Source organism: Corythoichthys intestinalis, chromosome 14, assembly GCF_030265065.1.
Source record: "Corythoichthys intestinalis isolate RoL2023-P3 chromosome 14, ASM3026506v1, whole genome shotgun sequence".
Classification (NCBI taxonomy): domain Eukaryota; kingdom Metazoa; phylum Chordata; class Actinopteri; order Syngnathiformes; family Syngnathidae; genus Corythoichthys; species Corythoichthys intestinalis.
In genome coordinates this window covers 30736344-30755788 of record NC_080408.1, presented here as the reverse complement: position 1 = coordinate 30755788, position 19445 = coordinate 30736344, and the positions used below count along the sequence as shown (strand labels likewise).

The 19445-nt window shown below is 40.8% G+C and overlaps 1 protein-coding gene and 1 pseudogene across 1 annotated transcript; both read right to left on the bottom strand.

Annotated features, from left to right (window-relative positions):
- Positions 1–1045: 1045 nt before the first annotated feature.
- LOC130929621 (kelch-like protein 10) lies at positions 1046–4792 on the bottom strand. The gene is made up of 5 exons (XM_057856942.1): positions 4629–4792; positions 4061–4541; positions 2655–3263; positions 1480–1629; positions 1046–1402 (listed from the first exon to the last, which is right to left on the bottom strand). The coding sequence occupies exons 1-5, from the start codon at positions 4778–4780 to the stop codon at positions 1046–1048; spliced, it is 1749 nt and encodes a 582-aa protein (XP_057712925.1). The 5' UTR covers positions 4781–4792.
- A 6583-nt stretch (positions 4793–11375) lies between these two features.
- On the bottom strand, positions 11376–18743 carry LOC130929939 (kelch-like protein 10; annotated as a pseudogene).
- Between the last annotated feature and the right edge of the window lie 702 nt (positions 18744–19445).

Below are 19445 nucleotides of genomic sequence, written 5' to 3'. Positions count from 1 at the left end.
CAATCAGGTGGGCCGTTCCTCCCAATCACTTCCCTCCAGGTCCCACTGTCATTTCCCACGTGAGTGTTGAAGTCCTACAGCAGAACGAGGGAGTCCCAAGAGGGAGCCCTCTCCAGCACACCCTCCAAGGACTCCAAAAAGAGTGGGTACTCTGAGATACTGTCTGGTGCATAAGCACAAACGACAGTCAGGATCCATCCCCGTCCCGAAGGCTGAGGTACGCTACCCTCTCGTCTACCGCTGTAAACCCCAACGTACAGGCGCCAAGTCGGGGGGCAAAAGTATGCCCACACCTGCTCTGCGCTGCTCACCCCGGGCAACTCTAGAGTGGAATAGAGTCCAACCCCTCTCGAGAGGATTGGTACTAGAACCCAAACTGTGTGTGGAGGCGAGTATGACTATATCTTGTCAGAACTTCTCTGCCTCACACGCCAGCTCGGGCTCCCTCCCCGCCAGAGAGGCGACTTTCCATGTCCCAAGAGTTAGCTTCTGTAGCTGGGGGTTGGACCGCCAAGTCTCCCGCCTTTGGCTGCCGCCCAACTCCCTACGCACCCAACCCCTTTGGCCCCTCCCACTGGTGGTGAACCCATGGGAAGGGGCCATTTAACCTGGTTGGTAAACTAGCTGCAAAAAGAGTTAATCTGAATAAAATAGTTGAAAGAAAGGAAGTAGAATGTTGTGAGTGTATTTTGATGGCAGAGTCAAAGTAATCTATCAAAATAAGGTTCAATTTATCCCATCCTGATACCATTGTAAGAATTCCTTTGAACATGGCTCCCAAACTATGAACAAGTCAGGTAAACCAACAGTAGCCTACTACCGGAAGCAGTAGCACCAGGCATGACCATTGTAAGGCTGTAAATTGGACAGAAATGTAAAAGCCGGATTTTCAGTCATCTGATGCAACCCAAAAAACCATGTATAAATCATTTAGCAAAAAAAATACAGGGCTTATGTTAATAGATTAATCATGAATAAGTCTTTGTTATTCTAATTGTTTTTAATTCCATGAATGTTTTCATTTAGGTTGGCACCAGTCCAAGGTCTACAAGTCCTCCATTTCTAAATCGTCCTCCAAGAGGAGCTCGGGAAAATTATTTCGCAGCATTGCATATTGCGTCACATTGCGAAAGCCAGACATCACGCAGCAACTCAAAGCGTTTCGGGATATCCTCATAGATCTGGCCGGAGACCACAGACCAGTTGTAAGATCGTAGTACTCTACGTGGTTGGTGGTGGAGACCCCGCTGAAACCACCAGCCACAAAAAGGCGATCCTCCACCACTTCGATGCCAAAGTTGCTTCGGGCGCACTGCATGGAAGGCAACCACATCCAGTTGTTGGTTTGTGGGTTGTAGGCCTCAGCACTAGCCAGGCGGTCATCACCATCGTACCCGCCTACCTTTATGAGGGACAAGACAAGGATTTTCGAAGGAATTTAATATAAAAGGAAGATCAACCTTATGATGCTAGACTTACAGCGTAAACATGATCAGCACAGCCAATGACTCCAATGCCACTGCGACGACTGTTCATGGGGGCCATCACTGTCCATTCATTTGTCTCTGGGCTGTAATATTCCGCTGTTTGCAAGAATTCATTTCCATTAAAACCACCACATATGTATAGCTGCAACCAAGAGAAAAAAGTTTTAGAGTGAATGAAAGGTGAACATGCATTTTATTTTTTACGTTATTTTTTTTTGACCAATGATGTAATTTGATCAGGTTTGCAAGACATTTTGGCATGAAAATCCCAGAATATACTTTTTCTTCTGTTAGGGTTTCGACCTCATACCTGTCATGTATTGTCTATTTTTGTATGTCTTCGGGTTTTTGTTATTGTTGAGGTTTTATTTTTTATTTTTATTTTGGTGTGTGTTCAATTTGGCAGCATTTCTTCCAGCCGCTCATTCACTCTGATCTCAACCACCTGTACATCTCACCCAGCACACCTGATCCTTATAATCTCTCCACTACTTAAACCCTGTTTTCAGCATCACTGTGTGTTTGTTAGCCTTTCAGCAGCATACGAGCGTTTTTCCCACCTTGATTAACTGGAGTCCCGACACCCTTTTTGACCTAATGGATTTTGCCCCATCCTGTACCTTGCCTGTGCTTCTGCCTGTTCTCTGTCGTATTTGTGTTTTGACCCCTAGCCTGCCCTGGACCTCGTCCCAGCTTTTCCCTCCCTGTACCTCTGCCACTTCGGACCCCGGCTTGTAACACCTGCTGTGACTCCTTGGCAAGCATCTATGGTAGCTGTTTCCTTATTCTTGCCAATAAAATTGTAAACTGCGCTTCTGTCCCAGAGTCTGCATTCCTCGGTCTATTTGTCCCCTCGCCCGTGACAGGTTCTTGCATAAAAAGGTGCAGTGATGTCACACCATCACCGATTTGAAATCTGGTCATTTTTAGAGCAGTTTGATTAACAAAAGTAATTGCAATAAAATCACATACCACAAAGATGACAAAGTTCAACTAAGTCACACACCCATTTTCATTTAGCTGATAGATGAAACAGTTGCCCTTTTGTAAATGATCCAACATAATTTATCACAAATCCATTTGCAGACCTAAAATCAATCACTCTTGCATCCTACGCTAGCTAGTTAGAGAATTACTAATCTAACAATATTCCTATTCCTTGCATACCTTGTCTTTGAGGGTTGTACAGCTGGCATTGCTCCTGTGTTCATGCATGCTAGCGATAAGAGTCCACTGATTGGTCTCTGGCGTGTAGCACTCTGCCGTCTTTAATCGTATACGCCCATCGTAGCCTCCTATTGCGTAAATGCAGCCCTTTAGCACCGTCACACTCACATAGCATCGGCGTGAATGCATGGGTGCCACTTCCTGCCAGATACGTTCGTTCAGGTCAAAACGACTGACTGTATTGTAGTGTTCTGCCCCATCATATCCACCGATGCAATAGATGGAGTCGTTGAGAAAAACCGCACCGCAGTACGCTCGTGGGTGTTGCATGTGATCCACCAGGTAGTCCCAACAGTCAGCTTGCAAGTCATAAGCTTCAATAAGGTGCGTTGGACTCGCATCACTCCACCCACCGATCGCCAGAAGGATGGCAGAAGGCAGACGAGGGCGGGCCACCAGGTTGCAGTACCCGGACACAGAGTTTGCTTTCATATGTCGCATCACACGGGCAGCAAAGGAGACAATATCCAAGCATTTGCTGCTAGTCCGCACGAGCTGGTTGGTCAGCACGTTGATGATGAACTCCTGAGTGGTCAAAGCTAGGCGGACCTACAGGGTGACAGGAAGAAAAGGGCAAACAGATTTTTGTGTGAACATTTACAGCAAAGGGTGTCTGAACTGCAACCATTTGCAGTCTGCTAGCTGGTTTAGAGTGTTTTATTTTCGATATCGAACTGCTGCTCTGAATTTTCATGTTCGTGAAGGCAAAGAACGTGCTGTACTAGTATATGAATGTTCAGATGAATATAAAGGAAATAGAAGAAATGTTCAAATAGTTTGCCATATACCTGTATTGCTCAGTACCATTGATACAGGTCCTGGTTCAAGACCACATATTGAAGGTCTTCTTCTGGTCTCAGACTTCAGTCCAAAAAGACTGTCTTTCTTCTGTCTTGGTATTGGTCATGGTCTTGAGCAAAAAACTACCACACACCCTTGACTACTACTATAAAACTGAAATAAATGAATAAAACAATACTGTACTTTAGTTTTATCAAGCCCTTGGATTTAGGAGAATACACTACAAGTATTTACTTTTTACAGCTAAAACATTACTTTTAAGATTCATATTTATAACACCCTAATGACTAAACATTTAGAGCAGCAAATTAAATCAATCCATGTCATGGTAAGCTTGGAATGGATTTCTATTGTTTTGGTTGTGAAGATCGAGATATGATTTTGTTGCCACTCGGTTAAGGGGGAATTCTCTAGCGACCTCTGATTTTAAAAATGAAATATCTTTCAGGCCGTAGGAAAAAATGTTATCTTTATTCTCAGCCTGCTGTTTGTGTGCGGTTCCGAAGTTGGGTGATCAGTTTTAAAAACCAGAAATGTTGACTTACTTTAGCCAGGAGCATTGGCATATTTTTGGCTCGCTCCCCAGGAGCATGTGCGGTCCAGTGAAGTATGGCCTCATAAACGGCGTTCTCCTTCACGAACAAGTCATCTCTTTCCAGGATGTCGCAGAAGTCCTTCATAGAGAGTTGCCCCAACTCATAACATTTAGCGACAGCATCAAAGTGGTACAGGATGTACTGGTAGGCATTAAGTTGCAGTTCGGGGGTGTGACAGTTCTTCGAGAACTGCCAGATGCTAATGCAGTTTTCTGGGCGGAGCTGCTTAGTTAGAAAGTCAGAGCAGGTCTGAATGATGCCTGGTATATCAAACTTATCAGCTGCTATCAACAGGTCCTTGACGTTGTCCTCTGATACGGACACGGAGCCGGTGTAGGCAAAGTCAATGAGAAGCTGCATTAAGGGTGGTGTCAGATCATTTATGACATAGACCTTCTGGTCTGGGGTTGACCAACGCTGGAAAAGTTCTCTAGACATCAGAAACAGAGGTTATAGCAATATGTTTTCAATTTTGGGGACTCATGGAATTGCTTTTGCTGACAGTGAATCAACTCACACAAAGTACAGGCTGCTGTTGCAAAGGATTATCTTGTGGATGTGAAACTCAACTTTGTCAACTACAATGACTGCATCGCTGAGCTCTCTTGTCAGACGCAGTTCATTGTATACAGAGCCTGATTTGTATGATAATGAACCATTGCTACTCATCTTGATTGCATTGCCATTTCACACATTTGGCTTCTGCCCAATCCTCCCAGGAGTCAAACAGGAACTGCACAATAACTTAACCATGGCATTCTGTTTCAAAAGCCATCGTTGACATCAACGGTTACATCATCTGCATCATTAAAGCACCAGTTCTTTAATTGTCGAGGGAGCGGTAGTAGATTCTGACTCTTTAAAGCAAGAACGCAACATATCAGATTTCTACCGATGGCAGACAAATAATCAAGAACAACTGAAACTTTCAGACAGATGTTTTGACCTCTGATATTACCAGTTGCACTTAAAAGTGAAGATGAGTAGTTAAAGACTTCTGGTGACCCTCAGTTAATCTTAAGAGGGGTGGGTGAAGCAGGACTTTTACAACAAGGTCTGTGGGAACACTGATGGCACATTTAGTCGGACACAGTTTAAAACAGAATTGCAAAAGTGGTGTTTCCTAGGTCTGTCAAAATTATCGCGTTACCGGGCGTTAATTTTTTTTTTTTTTAATTAATCACGTTAAAATATTTGACACAATTAATGCATGCGCTGAATGACCCGCTCGCACATTGCCTCAAACAGATTAGAATGACACCGTTTATGGACATTAAGAGTGAAGAGAATGCCACCGACCGCTTGGGGGCAGTGCATTTCCATACTAATGTTATTCCCTCTAAACGTGGGAGAATTAGTCGTTGTGAGATGTTTATGCTGTTGCATTGTGCTATGTGCTCCACACATATTTCGGTAAGTGTTCTTTCTTTTAGTGGCAATTATGTGTCTCTTGTTGTATTTTGGGTAAGATATGTGCAGAAATATATATGTTATAAAGGGGAGTGGACACAGGTGTTCTTTGGACCGCGCCGTTTATTTAGCCTGGTACTCCAGACTCACGGCTGTTCCAGCTATTGAGTCTGGCCACCATTAAGCGGATAAAATTTCCTGGGCGGAGCAAGCCACAGCAAACAGACAGCGGAGTGGACCAATCAGCGATGGGCGGGACGAGGGACTTGCGCGCGGAAGTAAACATACGAGGAGAGCAGAGTTTATTCAACATGGCTAGCGCGAGACAGACTGTTGTCAATGACTTGCGTCGATGTGTTTTTGGTAATTTAAAACTGATTTTACAGTGGATTAGAACATATTCTCGGCTCTCCTGTTCGCCATCTGTGTTGTTGTGGAGATGACTTCCGACGCGGAAGAGTGACGTTGCTCGTTAAGAACACGTCACACAAGTAAACGAATCTGATTTGTCGATTGATTTTGTACTTGCTCGAGAGGCCGTTAATGGGCTGGGTCCCAGACTACACTCTCAGTGTTTGAAAAACACGGAGGACAGTCTGGCCGTGCCAGGCAACCTTTTATTGGCATAAGCTTCGGCAACTCCTTCACAACAAACATAAGTATCGTTTAGTGAAAGGAATATTATTTTTGTTGTGCTATCTCTCAAAAAAAAAATAATGTTCACAAAACGAAAAGCACTTCTGTCTATATTAATGAGGCCCTATCCTCACACAGTTAAACAACAATGCAAAATGAACTGGCATTCCATATCAAAATAGCTATGCAAAATACACGTAAAACTTAAGTAAAACCTTGGTGACTGGCCACTCTATTCTTATTATTGTTATTTTTATTCTTATTATTTTTATATTAACTCTACTTTTGATTGAAAAATTTACAAAGTAAAAAGAAAACATGAAGAATATAAGAATATATAAGAATATAAAATTACAATAACATTTATCTTTTAAGAACTACAAGTCTTTCTATCCGTGGATAACTTTAACAGAAAGAATGTTAATAATGCCATTTGTGTATTTATTGTTATAACAAATACAGTACCTATGTACAGTATGTTGTATGTATATATCCGTCTTGTGGCTTATCTTTCCATTCCAACAATAATTTACAGAAAAATATGGCATATTTTAGAGATGGTTTAAATTGCGATTAATTGTGATTAATTACAATTAATTAATTTTTAAGCTGTGATTAACTCGATAAAAATTTTTAATCGTTTGACAGCTCTAGTGTTTACAAGTGTAATGTACTATGCATGCCTCATGTATAGGGGGCAGTGCCACTAAAACTTAATTCCTACTCAAAACCCTTCTGTTCTTATTCTACAGAAGGTTGTTTTTGCACCCCACCCCCCTGTTGCCATTATCTTGTAAACCAGTGGTCGCCAACCTTTTTTGCACCACGGACCCTTGTGACGTGGGCCTTTTTTTCATGGACCAGCAATGTGTGGCAGAATTACAATAAATATAAAATAACTAAAGCTAAAAAAAAAAAGCATTACGTGCAGGGAAAAATTAACTCACCATACGCTCAACTAGAGATGTCCCTATCCGATATTTGGATCGGATCGAACGCCGATATGGGCAAAAAAATGCGCATCGGTATCGGATCGGCCGACACGGAAAAATTCCGATCCAGATTTTTTGAAAGTCCGGTCTAGGTTTTCCAGCGCACCGATGTACATAATCCATTCCAGTTTTTGCTTCGGTTTCCCCTAAAATCCGTTCCGCATTTTACGGCACACCTTCAACAAACTACATTATCGTCTCCAAATTTACCGAGAGACTTTGTCGGTAAAAATGTCAGCTGTGTGGGATCATTTCACCTTAAAGGACGACAAAGACAAAGAGGCAGAGTGCAACATATGCCACAATAAAGTCAAGCGTATAGTGGTGAAGCTGTAAGAAGTTTTAATACAACCAACCTAATCAAGCATTTAGCGAAATACCACCACAAACAATATAAGGAGTATGTTAAGAAAACCGAAGACAAAAAGAAAGGTCCTACGGAACTAAAACTGCCAGAAACTTTTGCTATGCGTGACAAACTGGCACTCGACAGTCCCAAAGCCCAGGGAATAACGAGTCAATGCCAAAGAATTCATTCTGGATGAGGAGCCATTATTTCTCGTGAGTAAAGACGCACCATCCAACACTTAGAACCACGGTACAACATGCCCAGCCATCATTACATGCTTGAGCGATTCGGCCGTGGAAGATTCAAAAACGATTCACAAACATCCAAATTCCGATTATTGATATATGTAAAGTAAAGCGAAACTAATACACAGCGCGGTCTTCGGGACGCAATGAGAAACGGACCGCATTGCGTCCCGAGAGTAAACATCATGCTTGTCATAGACCCGGGTAATGCCAATGCTCAATTCACGGCTCATGCGGCTGGATAAAAAACACATGAATACCTGACTGCTGCTGACAGCCGCTACGAACTACGTCAGCGTCGTCTCACTGGAGATAATAGATATCAGATGCATATAGAACTAGATGCAAAACGACAGACTCGACTGCGTTAGCAACATTGAAGTATTGAAAACTAGATGCGTTAGTAAACAGCCGCCATCTTAAAGCAAAAGACTTCCCTAGTAGGCTGTTGTGAACCTTCCAAGCGGACCTAATTAACTTTTATCTAAAATACTCCTAAATCGGCAAAATCTTGACTTGGATCCATCTTCAAAACAGTTTTAAAACTTTCACGTGTCGAAAATAGAAAGAAAATTATGAAATAACGGGAGCAATTTTAACAACTTTAACAGTTGATTCGCAAAATTAAGTGAATTGAATGTAGTTTAAAGCTGCTGATACAGAATGGGGACTTGAGTATTTTATTTACTGTTTTAAAATGTTAACTTGATACTGAAATAGTCGTTTATTTAAACCTGAGAGGCTTTTTATACAATTATTGTAACTAATGCACGAAACATTAAAAGCATCTAATAGCTTGGGGTTTGTGGGTGGGATTTTCCACTGAGATTGTTCGTGTGTTTTGCTTTTTTAAGACAGTTTACAATATTATTTGCACGTTTTACTGACTGACTATGCCATTTCTGTTTGTTATTTATAATGTTTTGTGTTTGTCACTGAATAAACAGGTCAGTTTCTTGTTACCAACCGTTGTGTGTTATTCAAACTCACCTAATTAAGCTGGCTAATTGTTATCAAGAGTACTAAAACCCTTTTCAAAATGAGTCTGACAACTAAGTAAGGAGGCTAAATAACTTTAAACTTTAATACATGCTCAGATAGGCCGGTATCGGCCAGTATCGGTATCGGATCGGAAGTACAAAACATTATCGGTATTGGATCGGAAGTGCAAAAACCTAGATCGGGACATCCCTACGCTCAATCAACCTTCTTTAACAGTGGCCTCTCCTAAAACTTGACGGCAAATATCCATAATCGCAGGCATAATGAGTTCTTCACCATTCGTTAAAGGTTTCTTGGCTTTATCAATACAGTTGTTCACAAAGTATGATGCTCTCAGAGCATTCGCTTTTTTTGCCTCGTTTGCTTGCTTTTAGCCACATATTATGCAGCACGGACTAGGTTGTAGGGCTTCTCTTCTGGCTCAGCAGGTGGCAATATCCCCGTAAAAAAACTGTCCAAACACGTAGCCGCCTGCAGGACACATCCAACAGCAGCTAACGTTACGGCTTACATTGACTGTGCAAACCACGGCCAACCACAACGATGTACACAAATCTCTACTCGGATTATTTAATCGAGTAGACAGGCATATTGATGTGTCAAGAGGGACAGGTTAGATTGTAGTCGTTAGCAAATGATTTATTATTTCTATGCGACCCGGTAGCAAATACGCTACACAGCCTGATGGTTGGGGATCAGAAGTGTAAACTGCCACAGAATAAGGCTGAGCAATCCAGCTAAAAAAAAGATTTTCCCACCACATGGACCATAACTGGTTATAACAAAATTTCTAATATATTTTAAAAATGAAAATAGCAAAGAAGTAATTTTGTATAATGTTTTATTGATTTTTTTTTTCAACAGTTGAAGAATTTCAATGCATTTAGCAAAGCAAAGCTGTGACGCCTGAGTTGAAAATGCAGATCAGAAAAACAAGATTTGACTGACAATGACCCAACAACCACGATGCACCTCTAAGACGCGAAGAACCCACACATTCTCAAAGTTTTGTTCCAATCTCTTTGTAATAGTACGTACAAAAACAAACACTTTATTTGCTCGATATTTCCCATGTAAATGCAAATGAAGCACAAGTGTCAAGTACTCAGTAACAAATGTATTAATTGGGCAAGAGGGGTCTTTGTTACCTGCAATTGATTGCTTTTCCTATGAGCACCCGAACGTCACTGCAAATCTAAAACTATATTTAGCAATCTGAATTTAAATTGTAAAACCTACATGTGAAAAATATATTAGGTTTAACTTTTAAACGAAACTTTTCAAATTACTCTACTACTTCAGTTTTTAAATGGAAGGATTTGAAATAAAGAATATAATTACAAATGATATAAATGAATTTCTTTTTTTTTTTTTTTTTTTTCATCTAATTACTCTTTACCAATCTAGTCAATTTGGCACAAATTTTAGTGCATAGACGATTCTGACATTGACGCATTGCCACGTGTTACGTGAGCTGAAGCATGGCAGAGAGGGAGAAGCTTCAGAAGACAGTGAGAGCAACAGAGAAGCTCATCGGCTCTCCTCCTGACAGACATCTCCCGGTGCATCAGCAGAGCTCTCAACATCAACAAGAACAGCTACCACCCAGGTTCTCAGCTGTTTGAGCTTCTTCCCTGTGGATGGAGATACAGGTGTCAGAGTGAGGACAGACAGACTGAGGAAGTTTTTTTCCCCCCAAGAGCCATAACCACCCGGAACTCTACCACCAGGCAACAGAGATACTGTATTACCACTTAGATTCCAATTGTTACGATTTCAAAACTGTAATGTTTCCACAGGATTTTATTTTATGAACTTTTTTCGTTTGTAAAACCAGTTTGTTAAGATTTCTATATGACTATTTGGTACTTTTACTATTTGCAGTAAAGAGCTCCTCAAATTTGTTTTACAAATTGTATGATGACAATATGTCATTTATTCATTCGGGGTATGCTCCCATTTTTTTCTTCCTTTTGAACATAACCATGGAATCTGGCCTTCGTCTTAGTTTTACATTTAGCTATCAAATCTGCTATCTGCATAACTATTGACCGAAATGCAGTGATACTTTAATTTACGAGCATATCCCTTTCTACGGTTCAAGCTCTCAACTTAAATTTACGATTACGTTTTCCTATTTAATTGAAATGTGAAGCATGTGGCAGAACAGATTAAAGGGGAAAAAACACTTTTGTAACATGAATCCTTTAACAATAAGATGAGGTATATAAATATGATGGTTTCATCACGTTAAATAAAGTCAAAATCACACACGAAATACTGTATATCACTTTAAGCCGAAGTCAGTGGCAACAGATCCGGTTTGCTGTTTACTATGCGGTTAGTTCAGTGTTAGATTAATGTTTAAAGTGTTGTCATTACTTATCACATTTCAGTTTTCAATAAGCAACTGAAAATGTATTTGTAACCTTTTTTCCACATGGCTTATGAAAAAAACCCAAAGAAATTAGAGCACTACTTTATTGAACGTTGGTGGGATTTTACATTAGTTATTATTGCCCATGCAAAATAAATTGAAAACCATGATAAAATAAAAACTTTGATTGACTATGTCTTTTCTATTAAAAAGAAAAAAAAAAATTTTTTTTTTTTTTTTTTTTTAAATGGAGTTAGTCTTCCATATTCTGGAGTTCATCTTCAAAGATTAGTGATGGGAGATCATTCCGGAGCATTGCATATTGTGTTATGTTGCAAAGTCCAGACATTACACAGCAAGTCAAACCACTTCGGGAGACCCCCATGTCACTAGCCGGAGACCACAAACCGCTGGTGAGATCATAAAACTCCACCAGCTTGGTTGAGGAGACACCGTCGTAACCTCCAGCGACGATGAGGCGGTCCTCAACAACCTCTATGCCAAAGTTGCTTCTGGGGCATTCCATAGGGGGCAACATAATCCAGTTGTTGGTAAGGGGATTGTAAGCCTCAGCACTGGCCAAACGGACGTCCCCATCATAACCGCCAACCTTCAAAAGCAAAATGAAGAGAGCAGAGACAGTTTTTTAAACACGAAAGCCATAGCCTACCTAAGAGTTTTTTAGAGGTAGAGTGAAACCATTCGCACCCTTTAGCAGTTGCAATGTATCTTCTGCTATTCGCTGAAAACTGACTTATTGAATCTCTGTATTATGGGCATCTTTCTATAAGAACCAATCAATCACTGGTATTTATGGCAGGTTTTACGGTATCTTGATATGCTACTTACTGCGTAAACATGATCGGCAAAGCCAATGACTCCGTTCCCGCTGCGACGGCTGCTCATAGGAGGCATCACAGTCCACTCGTTGGTCTCTGGACTGTAATATTCTGCTGTTTGCAAGAACTCATTTCCATTAAAACCGCCACAAATGTACACCTGTAACCACATAGAGGTGACATGCCAAATAAAGTGATGGATAAAAATTATAATTGACTAAATGAGCTCACGTGCCTTGTCATTAAGGGTGGTACAGCTTGCATCGCTCCTTAGTTCATTCATGCTTGCGATAAGAGTCCACTGGTTTGTCTCGGGAGAGTAGTACTCTGCTGTCTTTAGTCTCACACGTCCGTCGTGGCCTCCGATTGCATAGATGCACCCCTTAAGCACTGTGACACTCACATAGCAACGTCGGAAGTGCATAGGTGCCACTTCCTGCCATGTGCGTGTGTTCAGGTCAAAGCGGCTTACAGTGTTATAGTGCTCCGCACCATCGAAGCCGCCCAGACAGTAAATGGAGTCATTGAGAAAGACGGCACCACAGTATGAACGGGGTTGATCTATGTTATCTACTAGGTAGCCCCAGCAGTTGGTGTGCACATCGTACGCCTCGATGCGATGTGCTGCATTTCGGCCAGTGCGACCGCCGATGGCCATCAGGATGGTGGAAGGCAAGCGAGGACGGGCAACCAGGTTGCAGTATCCAGACACAGCGTTGGTGGTCATGTGATGTATGACTTTGATAGCGAAAGCCACCATCTCAAGGCATTCGTTGCTGTTCTGCACCAATTGATTGGTCAGTACGTTGATGGTGATGAACTCTTGACTGGTCAGAGCGAGGCGAACCTATGAAGTTGTTAGAAGATGCCTATTTTATTTAATTTTAGTATAGGGAGCATGTTCATCAGACTGCTCAACTGTTTTTTGTTTGTTTGTTTGTTTGTTTGTTTGTTTGTTTGTTTGTTTGTTTGTTTGTTTGTTTTGTATGAGCAAGATGTTGGTTGGTTATAAGTTTAGTCAAGACCATACAATCGGAGACCAAAACAGTCAGAGCAGGGGTCTGCAAGTCCGGTACTCAAGAGCCACTACCCAGCTTGTTTTCTACAGTGGGGCAAATAAGTATTTAGTCAACCACTAATTGTGCCAGTTCTCCCACTTGAAAATATTAGAGAGGCCTGTAATTGTCAACATGGGTAAACCCAGGGGTGAAAGTGGCTAGAATTTCTTGTCGGAACTCCCCGGCGTGAAGGTCGCCATGGAGCCAGAAATTTTGTATGTTTATGAATTTATTTATTTTCATTTTTTAGGGGGTCAAACAGCCTAAAACTACTGAAATGCAAAGACAACTGTTTTGGCACAGTTATTTCTATAACACATATAAAAACGGATTTTCATTCAAAATTGTATTTTTTTCAATGATTTGCAAAATAAAAGTTAACAAAAACAGCAATAACCAAAACCTCCATCTCCTAATTTTTATTTTCCCTCATTTGCTCACATACTAAATGCCAAATCTCAATTTTAACTACTTAAGAACATAGGATGTATATATTAAAATTGAAGTTAATATAAACATTTACTTTTTTTTAATAATAAAGATATAAGTAACATACATTCAGAAAAATAAGTACAAATGACGTATTTTATGCAGCGTGAAATGAAATATATTTTGAAGATTGCGCAAACATTGACTTTTTTAAATGGTAAGGAAATGAACAAGTAGCCTAACATAAATGAACATATATAAGTCCAAAGTCCACATTGACAGCAAAGATGTTCTGAACCTCCACATCAGAGCAAATAAAACTAAATATGATAATCAGAGCAATCAGAGCTAACTATCTCTGCTGATCACATGTCACTATGTCAGCCAATTGAACGGAAAAATGAGTCCAGGCGTTTTGCTTTGCTGCGTGCATTCGTAGATTGACGTAACTCATCATCATCAGACTCAGATAACTGCAGCAGCTGGGGAAAGCTCCATGCCGTCCGTGGAATAAAATAAATAATTAATATATCGGTGGAAACGGATTACGCTACACAAGCACTTTATTATGGTTGTTGTTAACACTTGTGTATGTAAATCTGATGTTGGTAGATTGTTTTCTTATTGGAGATGAAATGCATGTGTGGCAGCTTTGCATTTTAAAAAAAAATTTTTTTTTTTTTTGACAAAGCGTTTTGACAGTTGCCGTCATATTATCGGAATCAAAGCTCCGTGTACCAGAACAGCATTCCAGCCCTGAATCTTATACCGGAACTGCGTTCCTGCCCTGAACCTTAAATTGGAACTGCGTTCCTGACCGTTCTGGCCCACTTTCACCACTGGGTAACCTCAACCATGAGATACAGAATGTGAAAAAAAAAAAAAAACAGAAAATCACATTGTTTAATTTTTAAAGAATTTATTTGCAAATCATCGTGGAAAATAAGTATTTGGTCTATACCAAAAGTTCATCTCAATACTTTGTTATGTACCCTTTTTGGCAATAACGGAGGCCAAACGTTTTCTGTAACTCTTCACAAGCTTTTCACACACTGTTGCTGGTATTTTGGCCCATTCCTCCATGCAGATCTCCTTTAGAGCAGTGATGTTTTGGGGCTGTCGTTGGGCAACACCAACTTTCAACTCTCTCCTCACCCCGTGGCGTCAAAATGATAACAAGAACGGAGAGCAAAAATCCCAGAACCACACGGGGGGACCTAGTGAATGACCTATAGAGAGCTGGGACCACAGTAACCAAGGCTACTATCAGTTACACAATGCGCAGCCAGGGACTGAAATCCTGCACTGCCAGACGTGTCCTCCTGCTGAAAGTACACGTCCAGGCCCGTCTACGGTTCGATAGAGAGCATTTTGATGATCCAGAAGAGGACTGGGAGAATGTGTTATGGTCAGATGAAACCAAAATAGAACTTTTTGGTAGAAACACAGGTTCTCTTGTTTGGAGGAAAAAGAATACTGGATTGAACCATAACCATTGTTAAGCATGGGGGTGGAAACATCATGCTTTGGGGCTGTTTTTCTGCAAAGGGACCAGGACGACTGATCTGTGTAAAAGAAAGAATGAACGGGGCCATGTATTGAGAGATTTTGAGTGAAAATCTCCTTCCATCAGCAAGTGCATTGAAGATGAGACGTGGCTGGGTCTTTCAGCATGACAATGATCCCAAACACACAGCCAGGGCAACAAGTAAGAAGCATTTCAAGGTCCTAGAGCGGCCTAGCCAGTCTCCAGGTCTCAACCCCATAGAAAAGATGCAGAGGGAGTTGAAAGTCCGTGTTACCCAACGACAGCCCCAAAACATCACTGCTCGAGAGGTGATCTGCATGGAGGAATGGGCCAAAATACCAGCACCAGTGTGTGAAAAGCTTGTGAAGTTACAGAAAACGTTTGGCCTCCGTTATTGCCAACAAAGGGTACATAATAAAGTATTGAGATGAACTTTTGGTATTGACCAAATACTTATTTTCCACCATGATTTGCAAATAAATTCTTTAAAAATCAAACAATGTGATTTTCTGTTTTTTTTTTTTTTTTCTACATTCTGTCTCTCATGGTTGAGGTTTAACCATGTTGACAATGACAGGCCTCTCTAATATTTTCAAGTGGGAGAACTTGCACAATTAGTGGTTGACTAAATACTTATTTGCCCCACTGTATGTCTCCCTCCTTTTACACACCTGAATCAAATAATCAGGATTGTTATTAGGCTCCTGCAAAGCTTGCTGATGAGCTGATCATTTGATTCAGGTGTGTTAAAGGGTATGACAACACCTGGGGAAATGCTAATATTCCATCATTTATCCATCAACGCATGCCTTTTGAATTCATATCATGCCACTTCGTGTAATTACACACATCGCAACACCAAGAAAATGATAGAAATTAGGTCGATTGTCAAGCTAAAAGGAACCGGCCCCGAGATGCCGGAAATCTAGCATAGTGTGTGCGTGACGTCACTATAGGGAAACAACCGGCTCAGTGCTTAGTACTGAATGGCGGCGATGATGGCGGACAATTTTGTTTCTATTTGCAGCGACGAAGCCGACGTAACGAACATTCTTCTCATGGTGACGAGGAGAGTTATGATCCTTTCTTTGGTGTTTTGGGTTAACAATTTGAGCCCAAACTAAAGCCAATGCAGCCTAATGAAAGGATCATTGAGGGGAGCAATCACACTGATGAAACACCGGCGGCAACAGAATCACCGAATGGTTTGTTTTGCATTTCTTTTTGTGAAGCTGATACACTGTGAACGCAAAATAAAGTATAGAATAATTATCATTTAATATGCTATCATCGGTTTCGCTCTGCCAACCGACACAAATATGAATGGGATTAGAGGATTTGTTCTATACAGTATATTTTACGACCGATAAGTTATACATGTGTCCAGTCCTATATCCAATGCGTGATATGTTTTTTATTATAAAAGAGTACTCACTCTGGCCATTTCCCTCCTTTGCTTTGCCTGTGGTGGTGAGGTGGTCTCATCAGAGCCAGTCATCGTCCTCTTTCACCGGGTACCGCATCTGCTTTCAGCAGCAATTTCTTAGCAAAACCTGATTTCATTTGCCCATAGTTTGTATAGCTTTCAGGTGTAAAATGCGCACCACACAAAACCGTGCCGGGGGCTGGGTCTGCAAAATTAGCCCTCTTAGCACTGACGAACTTTACTCATTGTCTGCGTAGTCCAGCTCTTTTTCTCGCGTTCGGGAACTCATGGGTACTACATTGCGACAAATGGCTATTTGTAAACCACATAGCATGACAGGTTTGAACCATTTTTGCGATTTTTTAATAAAACACGAACGCAACTCTCTCGTCGATAAAGAACGATCGCACCTGCCTCGACCTTTTGTTTCCTTGTTATGACGTCTCCGCCCGATTCGGCTGTTTCCGGAACACTTTCGGAAATGTTCGTCATTTTCGATCTATTATCGATAATTGCTCATTAATGTGATTGATTTTTTTGTTAACTTTATCAATATTTGTTATCTTGGCACATAGCGGTTCTATTGATGTCTCACACCCCCTTTGCGTTTTCATACCCTTTAAAGGAGGGGAAAATGGAAAACAAGCTGGATAGTGGCTCTCGAGGACCGGACTTGCAGACTCCTGCATTAGAGGTTGAAACAGATATGAAACCCAGAGGGGTTGAGACTGAACCAAGGCTAAAACAATACCTAATGGGACAAAGTGAAAACATATACTTGTATGTTGAGGTGTGCAAGGTTTAGGTCTTCATGGGTTCCTATGGCTGAGTCAAGACAAATTATAATCGAGATGAGACCTTGACATATTGAGAACAGCAAAATGTCAGACTTTTTGTTCAACAACCTTAGTAAGAACCCCAATTTCTTTTTTTTTTTCCAGATACTATGACAAACAAAATACTGTGCATACTGCAGCCACATACCAGCACTCAATGTTGAAGGGGCTGACTTACTTTTGCTAGGAGCAAAGCAACATATTCTCCCCGCTCTCGAGGTGCATGTGCAATCCAGTAAAGTATGGCCTCATAAACTGTATTCTCCTTTTTCACAATTAGGTCATCCCGGTCAAGAAAGTCACACAAGTCCTGAATGGACAATTGCCACAACTCTTTTGAATTCACAACTTCCTCAAAGTGGTATAAAATATACTGGTGAGCATTGTCCTCCAATTCTGGAGAGTAGCAATTCTTGGTGAATTGCCAGATGCCAATGCAATTGTCTGGGCAGAGCTGCTCTGCCAGAAATCTGCTGCAGGTTCGAACAATGCCTATAACATTGAACTTATCAGCTGCTATCAGCAAGTCCTGTACGATGTCCTCTGTCACAGATACGGAGCCGTTGTATGCAAAATCGATGAATAACTGCATTAAAGGAGCTGTTAGACCATGTATGGTGTAGATCCTCTGGTTTGGGGTGGACCAGCGTAGAAAGAGAGCTCTGAAAATGATAGACGCAATATATACATATTTTTTTTAAATGTCTTCTCGGGAGGATCTCAGATGAAGCAACATGTTTAATTCATAAATTTGTCTCCACTGACTGAGGTAAAACATAAGTTATGCAAGCCAAGCTGTTACTTGGTTATTGCTTTATATTCATTCATTATCCACTGCACTAAGATACTAAGATAGTTACACTAACACATTCAGGATCAACTATTTCTTGAAAAGAAATTTACATGATTTTCAGAGGCCCATGATACTTGCACCACAAGGTGGTCTCTGAACTATGCATTGTAGCGTATTGCAGAGTTTAAAATGTAGAGATAAGACTTGTCAATATAAGTCTAATGAATATCACATAATACTCAAGTCTAATATTTCTTAGTTTTAGGCAAGATGCAAAATGTTTTACGTAAGTCTGACTTGAGTCTAGTCATGTGACTAAAGTCCCACACCTCTGGCTAAAAATAACACTGACATCACACCGACTCACCCAAAGTATGGGCTGCAGTTGCACAGGATGATCTTGTGGATGTGAAACTCGACTTTATCGACCGTAATGACTGCATCTATCAGTTCTTTTGTTTGGCGTAGTTGGTTGTACACAGAACCATACTTGTATGACTGCCCATCGTAACTCATCTTGAATTATTTGCCATGACTTAATACTTTCGACTTCTGCCAAAACCTCAGCCGAAGTCATTTAGTAAACAGTAAAAGGCAGCAGGTGGGTCAGAGAGTCTTTTGGATGGTAGGAAATTTCTACTTCTACAATCACATCATTGTGACATTCTCTGTCAGAAGCCAGGTGAGTAATCAGTGGTGACATCAACCGCATCATCAAGGCCTCTGTGCTTTACATTTAAAGCATGCATCACTGGGTTCAAATATAAAATCCTGATATTACATTTCCATCTTAGATATGCTCTAAGAACAGTATCTTGTAAATCATCTAAAAAGCTCAAATCCCACTAAAGAGTCATTAATCCCACTAAAACGTGAGTCATGCCACTTTGACCAAAGACGTGAGACGTCAAGTTCTATGGACATGAGAGTGGAATGATGCATTTTCAGACTAAATTCTCTGACGCCCACAAAATATGATGTATCCAAAACCATACATATTATGTCTTGTATGAGTCGTACTCTGAAGTTAGTAGTCCGACCAAAAAGTGAGTTGAGAATATCACAATTACAGTTGCCGCATGAACCTCGAGTCGGCATTTGCTTGGACCTGAATTACTTATAACAGTCATTAGAAGACTTGGTTGTTGCCAGTCATTAGACAGCAGTAGAAAACAACTGCTCTTTACTTGACGATGGTAAGCGGAAGACTTTTTCGAAACACTGAACCAATTTACATCACTTTCCAAGCAGGATTTGAATAGGTTGACCTTTGCTTAACCCTTGGTAGAGTTCTTAATCAAGTACATGAATCTCCTAAAGATTCATCTAAAAATGATGTCTTGGAGTCTGAAAATGAACACCGTCTTTTTATTTCTTCATAAGACTCACTTTTCTTCTGGAATCTCACTTGTTT